We start from the raw sequence: 8,984 nt of genomic DNA, 5'->3' as shown, positions 1-8,984 counted from the left end.
CTTTTTCTCACGAACTTTGTCCCAAGTGAAACCAGGCATTCAGCTGTTGAGAAAGAAGCCTATGCCATTGTGGAGTCTATAAGAAAAATGGAGACACTATTTACTACGACAACAATTCACTTTGATCACTGACCAAAAATCAGTCACATTCATGTTTGGCATCAACACAATAGAAAAATAAAAAATGAAAAGATACAAGGTGGCGCCTAGAATTATTGAATACAGACCGAATTTCTTCAGGATCACCTTCTTCAGGTGATGGTACACCTCACTGCCAATCTTCATCGCTTCTGTGAACGAGGAGGCACCTGGATAGAGACAAAAACAACACAAATTAATTAATTGACCGAACGTAGTGAGGTCTATGTTTCAACTCGATTTGCTTTTGTCTGTCTGTACGTAACGCGATTACGGCCAAACGTTCATAGAATCCATGAGATTGGCAGGAATATTCCTTTTTCAACTGCGCGTCGATGTGTACACAGGTTTTTGAAATTTTGCATTTTAAGGATAATATGAAAAGAAAAGGAATTCCTCCATACTCTGAATCACTGTATATATCGTCTACTTTAAAGATAGGATCAATCAGACTATAGAACTATTCATAATCATCAGCTGACAAGTGGATTATTCATTGCATGCATTACACAGATGTCTGCCGTGTCTGACAATATAATTGAGTTTTTGATCTGGAGAAAACAATTACAGATTTTAAGAGTAAATTATGATTCAACTGAATCAACCTAGAACAGGTGACATCAGATATTTGTAGATGAGAAAACTGCGTGACGTCTACTGTTCACAGAACTACTAGTATTATTGTATTTATGAACTTCTAGTTGCATAGATATCTAATAAATTTAACGTACATTAATCACGATAACAATGAGGGAAGTTTTAAGAGTAAATTATGATTCAACTGTGAATTGTGATTCAACTGAATCAACTGGAACAGGTGACATCAGATACTTGTGGATGAGAAAACTGCGTGAGGTCTGCTGTTCACAGAACTACTAGTAATTATTATTAGACAGAGAAAATTGATACAGGAAATGTGATCAAATAAAGAAAGATTCGCATTGATTACAAAACATGCACATGATGATCACAACATATATATGAAAGCAATCAACAATAGACCTAATTCTTTTGAAATTTGTATTTGTAAAATTTGGGAGAAGACAGTTTTGGGCTATGCCTGTTGTCTTCTCCAATCATATTATATAGTATATATGATTTGTGATTGTCAATGAATAAATAAAAATATTACCACAAACAAAAAATTAGAAGATCAGTTCAAGACGTTTTAGGGCCGGTTTCCGAGCTCGGGATTTAGGTAAGTTCTAGACTTTAAACAGCTGGAGACAGAAAATGACTCGCCAAAACGGACGTAGTCGCAGTAATAGTAGCAGCAAAATAAATCTTATTTTCTTATTTCTACAATTAGAAACGTTTTCCTTGACGGAATGAAACCTTCCTATAAATAATTCAAAATAGCTGAAACCATAGAGAAACAATAGCATAAGTAGATATCCCATGGTATGGGGCGTTTATGTCGCAATTACTGTTATCTCAAGCCGATAGTCATGTAATTCTTTCCCGTGAAGCTGTATGACGCTGGTAGTCTCTCATATTGTGCCTCATACACTCTTACACTCCCACAACACATAATAATAGACGTGATAGGGTGTTATGTTGCAAATGTGAGTGTTAACTGAAAGCGATAGTCCTAGTAGTTGTTTTGGTGAAGCTATGTGACGCTGGTAGTCTCTCATACTGTGCCCTTCTTACACTCTTACACTCCCAACAACACACTAATAATAGACAGTGTATAGGGTGTCTATGTTGAATGTGAGTGTAAACTGAAGCCGAATAGTCTGGTTGTTATTGGTGAAGCTATGTGACGCTGGTAGTCTCTCATACTGTGCCCTTCTTACACTCTTACACTCCCAACAACACACTAATAATAGACAGTGTATAGGGTGTCTATGTTGCAAATGTGAGTGTTAACTGAAGCCGATAGTCCTAGTAGTTGTTTTTGGTGAAGCTATGTGACGCTGGTAGTTCTCATAACTGTGCCCTTCTTACACTCTTACACTCCCAACAACACACTAATAATAGACAGTGTATAGGGTGTCTATGTTGCAAATGTGAGTGTCAACTGAAGCCGATAGTCCTAGTAGTGGTTTTTGGTGAAGCTATGTGACGCTGGTAGTCTCTCATACTGTGCCCTTTACACTCTACACTCCCAACAACACACTAATAATAGACGTGTATAGGGTGTCTATGTTGCAAATGTGACTGTTAACTGAAGCCGATAGTCCTAGTAGTTGTTTTTGGTGAATAATTAACAGTAATCGGCTTGAGATAACAGTAAAAGTTGCAACATAAACGCCCTATACCATGGGATATCTACTTATGCTATTGTTTCTCTATGCTGAGACTTTACATTATTTTCTCTTTAATTATTTTGTGATCAATTTTCTAGTTTTTAGAAATTTAATTCAACGTGGACTGCGACTACGTCCCGTTTCGAAAGCCAATTTTCTGAAAATCTAAAACGTAGAAATTCAAGTAATATCAACTCACCAGTAGGCAAAATCATGAACTCTTGCATAGCCAGCTTGTTACCGCGTGGGAGCCTCCATTGATTACATTGAAAGCTGGCACTGGGAGGATAATCTCCTTGTTACAGGCCAAATCAGCAATGTGCCTGCAAAGTAAAACATTAAACTCATTTAGTAAACTAAATTGATTAATAATGAGACATTTTTCATTGGCTATACAGTAAAATTATCTATCATCATGTAGGATTGTTCACAAATTGTATATGAATTTTGTTACATGCCAAAGCATGTTTCGGTTTTGTATATGTTTGGACTTTTTAACATCAAAATGAAACTTATTCCGAAGTGAAAAGTGGTAAATTTAAAGTATTGTGTGGGACTATAACCTTAGTGTCCGGTTTCCCATTAGGGAACTTTGGACTATATACGGCGAGGTGGAACTACCCTTGGGTCTCCCCACCATTCAAAGCCATACGCTAATAATAATGTATATGTTTCATTGATTTAAATCAATTTCAAATAAATTTATTCCACTTATGAATATTTATTTATTTCATTTATTCATAGACAATAGATACAATGCAGGTAAAAACAACAGGCATTCGCCCAAAACTGCTTGAAGCCTTAATTTGGAATACACAGTCTAGAGGTTATGTAAATGATAACTTAATCCACACACTATTTTGAGTCCAAAAAATGTATGTACTACAATAATTTTAAATTTATCAGATTAATTAGTGAACATTAAATATGATTAGGCCTAAATATGAACATAGGCTGGCCACTAACGGTGGACCATGCATGATACACAAGTCGACATACATTGTTGTGTGTCGTCACAGAAAAACGCTTCAAGCAAAATTTTTGACGTTGGGTTTTTGTATGTCCAATTTTGTTAATTCTATCTTCGCTGCTCTATTTGAAATAAATTATTTTTCCATCATTAAATTTGTAATTCACCAGTGGTGTATTCTATTATATTAAGCGATCAATTTCTGTATTTAAATATCTCGTTATTTTTATATCTGGCTATTTTTATATCTGGTTATTTTATATCTGGCTATTTTTATATCTGGTTGTTTTTATATCTGGCTATTTTTATATCTGGTTATTTTATATCTAGCTATTTTTATATCTGGTTATTATGTTTAAAGATCTCACAAACTGAAATAAAGAGAAAATAGTGTAAAATTTCAGCTATTTTGAATTATTAAGGAATGTTCATTTCGTCAAGGAAAAACGTTTCCAATTATAGAATGAGAAAATAAGATTATCATAAAAACTACGATTACACCCCGTTTCGGAAAGCCAATTATCTGACTCCATGTTAAAAGTCTAGAACTTATCTAAATCCCGAGCTCGGAAACCGGCATAGAACTGAACCGTTCTATTAACTACTAATTTAGATGGTTTCCGAACCGATTTGTAGGCTACTCACTTGTAGAGAGGAACCCCCTTCTTTGCAGCTCCCGCCTTGCATACAGCCAGAGACACTCCCAAAATGGCGTTGGCTCCAAACTTTGACTTATTCTCAGTTCCGTCCAGTTTCAGCATAAACTGGTCGATTTCCTTCTGCTGGGTCACGTCGAATTTCTATAAAATAAAAAAAAAACATTAATATCTATATAAATAAAATCGAGCATCAAATTTTGACGTTCAATAACTATTTTATGTGTGCACCAAATTTGATGATTTTTTCGTAGTTGTGTTTGTTATGTCAGAAGCAGGTTTATGCCGATCAAATTCATGATCCGACTTCAGGACTCTTTCCTACGGTCCTTCAAAGTTTACATGTAATCCTTATGGGAGAAGATTTGTAAGCTGGCCACACTCATAAATAAAACTCAGCGTCATACAACAGCCTTCGGTAGATCTGTTTTTCTATTTTCTTTCTACTGATTCACAAACTTTTAATTCCAATAATAATGCCGCGGTGCGAACGACGTCCAAACTTGGGTCGTGGAGCTCGAAATTCTGTAAATTTAGAATATGCACGGGAAAATCAGCAGCAAGGAGATATACCATTCAATTTCCAGCTAGCTGCATTCAACTATATCTAAAAATACAAACTGCTGTACAACTAGAACATAGGAAGTCCATATTGAGATATAAAATACTGATTGATGGATAATTTTCATAAAATATAGTGCATCAGATTAAGCTAAGGCTAAGCAAACCTGAGGAGGCGCGGCTTGGTGATACAAAGTGTTGATATTTTGGAGATTGCCTTATCACACCGTTCCACGCCATGTCCGATTGAGTGTGTGTGAGCTCTTCCTTACAAACCAATAAGCAAGAAGCACCTGGATGCAAAATGCCGCATCGCGCCTCCTCAGGTGTGCATCCAGCTAAAGTTTGTCATGAGATGCATTAACTATTTGGCGGCACGAAGTTCGCCGGGCCAGCTAGTAGTAAATGTATGAAAGTCATAAAGCAGATATCACCATCGAAAAAATATAGCATAGAGTTTTTTATCAAATCATGGTTTTATGTATCAAGTTGAGATGATATTGTATCATTTTGTGTTGATACTGTATCATATTGTCGAACACTAATTGCTATAATGAGGTCCACGTTATAATGGCAGTATTGATCAACATTGGGTTGCTATCCTTGTCTATCATTCGACAAAGCAGATAGGTACAGGTTGACAAGTTGAGATGATACTGTATCATTTTGTGCTGATACTGTGTGTAGTTTTTTGTTTCTGTACCATGGTTTGTAGAATTCATTCAAAGTTGGAAGTCGTGTATCAAATTATGGTGTTTTGTATCAAGTCGAGATGGTACTGTATTGATACTATATCATGTGTGGTGTTATGCCATGGTATAGGGTGTCTATGTTGCAAATGTGAGTGTTAACTGAAGCCGATAGTCCTAGTAGTTGTTTTTGGTGAAGCTATGTGACGCTGGTAGTCTCTCATACTGTGCCCTTCTTACACTCTTACACTCCCACAACACACTAATAATAGACAGAGTATAGGGTGTCTATGTAGCAAATGTGAGTGTTAACTGAAGCCGATAGTCCTAGTAGTTGTTTTTGGTGAAGCTATGTGACGCTGGTAGTCTCTCATACTGTGCCCTTCTTACACTCTTACACTCCAAACAACACACTAATAATAGACAGTGTATAGGGTGTCTAGTTGCAATTGTGACTGTTAACTGAAGCCGATAGTCCTAGTAGTTGTTTTTGGTGAAGCTATGTGACGCTGGTAGTCTCTCATACTGTGCCCTTCTTACACTCTTACACTCCAACAACACACTAATAATAGACAGTGTATAGGGTGTCTATGTTGCAAATGTGAGTGTTAACTGAAGCTGATAGTCCTAGTAGTTGTTTTTGGTGAAGCTATGTGACGCTGGTAGTCTCTCATACTGTGCCCTTCTTACACTCTTACACTCCCAACAACACACTAATAATAGACAGTGTATAGGGTGTCTATGTTGCTAATGTGAGTGTTAACTGAAGCCGATAGTCCTGGTAGTTCTTCTTCTTCTTCATGAAAGAGACCAGACCTAACCTAAAAACACACCATAAATCAGCTGTTTTTGATAGACATCTCACCTGCTTGATAAGTTCTGGAGCAATGGAGTTGTTAATGTGTCGACAGCCTTCAACACCCCCTTGCCATGGTAGTGTTCTTCTCGTCTCTCAGCTCCAAAGCCTCATAGATACCGGTCGAAGCTCCGGACGGGACAGCGGCACGGAATAGGCCACCGAAATCTGTCACCAGGTCAACCTGAAATTTAATAATCGGTTGTTAAAAACAGTAAAATATGGGCAAGATTAGTTGCAAAGTTAATGAGAAATAAGTTGACAAAATCACTGGATTAACAGGCGAGATCAGTTGAAAAATCACTGGAGAAAATCTGTTAAAGGACTCACTCTATTAACGGACAAAATCATTGGGAAGTTGAAATAATAATGGAGAATATCGTTTGAAAAATTAAAAGAATAACGGAGAAAATCTGTTGGAAAAAATCATTGGAATAACGGGCGAAATCAGTTAAGAAATCACTGGAATAACTGGCAAACTCAGTTGAAAACAGTTGAAAATAAACAGAATGAGTTGAAAAGAATTACTGAAATAACGGGCAAGATCATTTGAAAAATCACTGGAGTAACGAAGAAAATCAGTTGAAGGAATCATCGGAATAAGTGGCAAAGCCAGTTGAAAACAGTGAAGAAAGAAGCAAAACGAGTTGATGAATAATTACAGTAATATACAGAAAATCAGTTGAAAAGTCACTAGAATATAAGATTAAATCAGTTGAAAAATCACTGAATAACGGACAAAATCATTTGAATAAATCGCTATAGTGAGGTCCACGTTATAATGGCAGTGTTTGATTAGCAATGGTATTGCTATCCTTGTCTATCATTCAACAAAGCAGATAGCGCTATCTCTTTCTCGCTTTGCCTGTTGCCAGATCGACTTTTAACAATGTAGAATTGATAATGACAAAATATTTCATTTATGAAAATTCATTATGAAATTATGAAAATATAATTCCTAGCTTCATAATTGATTATTTTAAACGAATAAACATTAATTATATCAATAACCTGTATCAGCTACAGTCTATAGAAGGCATTGACAAGACAGAGGATCGCAACGTGTTTCTCTTATCTTCTCCACTGCCATTATAACGTGGACCTCATTATAATTTCAAAGTTAATGAGAAAATAGGTTGACTAAATCACTAGATTAACGTGCGAAATCAGTTGAAAAATCACTGAAATAACGGAAAAATCAGTTAAATCAGTTGAAAAATCACTGAAATGACGGAAAAAATCAGTTGAAAGTTGCTGGGATAACGGGCAAAATCAGTTGAAGGACTCACTAGATTACGGAGAAAATCTGATGAAGGACTCACTGGATTAACGAACAAAATCAGTTTAAAAGTTAAAAGATACGGAGAAAATCAGTTTAAAAGTTGAAAAATACGAAGAGATCATTTGAAAAGTTGAAATAACGGAGAGAATCATTGTGAAAGTTGAAACAATAACGAAGAGAATCAGTTGAAAGTTGAAATTATAACGGAGTGAATCAGTGAAAATTTAATAGAATAACAGAGAAATCAGTTGGAAAGTGAATAGGATAACGGAGAAAATCTGTTGAAAAATCACAAAAGTATTGGGCAAATTGTTTGTAAAACTACTAGAATAACGGGAACTCGGTTGCTACCATATTTCTTCTATTTGGTTTTGAAGCATCTAAATTTAAAAATCTACTTTGTGAGAATAATTAAGCCTGAAAATTTTGTGAAGTGAACAACTACAATACTTGGGGTAACCGTCCACTGGAACCGTATTCAACCGATCCGTTCGGCCGTTGGATCGGACGAATCTGCCGGCCTTAATTCGGCCGAATATGGGCGTCCATTGGAACCGTTCACGTCAGTCTAGTTCAGAAGTTGACTGGTTGCCAATTAGTGAATTAACTACATAGCCAAAAACATTAATAAACAATGATTATATTGGATTTTGAAAATTGATTGAATAAATATCCACTAAATTAGTTATTCATTACAATAATTTTACCTTCAGATCGTATTTGTCCAGCAATCTTTGTCCACAGATTCCTTTGAACATCACGACGATGATATCTTTTCTCTCGCTTATTCCACAATGGAACATGCCTTGACCAAACTTATCAACTATTCATTGTTCATAGTTTACAACTTCAAAAAAACAAAAACAAACAGACTGTGAAACATTTTTAGTTAGGAAAACGTTGTTGTCTCAGCTCGACTTCGGGCTGATAGAGCCGGAAATCCCATTCAATTCGTAACGAAAATTGAACGGCCGGAGACGGCCGAGCACGGCCGTATGAACCGTTGCAATGGACGAGCATCTATAGCTTTCTTTGTTGAGGGATCGTTCGGACGAGTTCGGTAGTTTTCGCCGATGCTAGTTCGGACGAAATCGGTCCCAGTGGACGGGCCGCCAGAGGCGGCCGCCTCAACCTATTTCGGACTAAGTGTAACCTTATCTAAATTTGGGAGAGGAATAGCACAAGGTTACCTTATTTTTCTCTCCCTATCATTTTGTGGATGTACTTATTGTATGAATCAATGAAGAATAAATAATAAAGATCAACCTAAACGGCAGTAGAAAATAGGCAATATCCGTTGAAAATCCATTATGGACGAAAGCAGTAGGCCTAAAATTTATCTACATACGGTAGGTTCGTATAGATAACCAGGTGGTTGGTTAATGGAGATTCTATAAGTATTTTTAAATTTTAAAACCATATACTTACTTCAACAGTTGGGTTTCCTCTGGAGTCGAAGATTTGACGGCTTTGATCGATTTGATAGACATGTTGTTCGTTGACAACTGAAATTCCTGACGAAATGGGTGTAGTGCTTGCTGAAACAAACAAAAACAAAATTAGATGAGAAATTGCAATAG

At 36.4% G+C, this 8,984-nt stretch overlaps 1 protein-coding gene across 1 annotated transcript; it reads right to left on the bottom strand.

Moving 5' to 3' along the window:
- Nucleotides 1–227: 227 nt before the first annotated feature.
- LOC120349293 (enolase-like) lies at nt 228–8,894 on the bottom strand (the record flags this gene model as incomplete). The annotated part of the gene is given in 9 exon segments (XM_039419256.1): nt 228–308; nt 2,590–2,634; nt 2,637–2,713; nt 4,006–4,160; nt 6,132–6,172; nt 6,175–6,213; nt 6,216–6,306; nt 8,833–8,873; nt 8,876–8,894. Coding segments are annotated over 9 exon segments (589 nt in total), but the record flags the coding sequence as incomplete, so codon positions are not given.
- Between the last annotated feature and the right edge of the window lie 90 nt (nt 8,895–8,984).

The sequence above is a fragment of the Nilaparvata lugens genome, unplaced genomic scaffold (genome assembly GCF_014356525.2).
Source record: "Nilaparvata lugens isolate BPH unplaced genomic scaffold, ASM1435652v1 scaffold9105, whole genome shotgun sequence".
NCBI lineage: Eukaryota > Metazoa > Arthropoda > Insecta > Hemiptera > Delphacidae > Nilaparvata > Nilaparvata lugens.
This window is presented reverse-complemented; position numbering and strand designations above follow the sequence as displayed.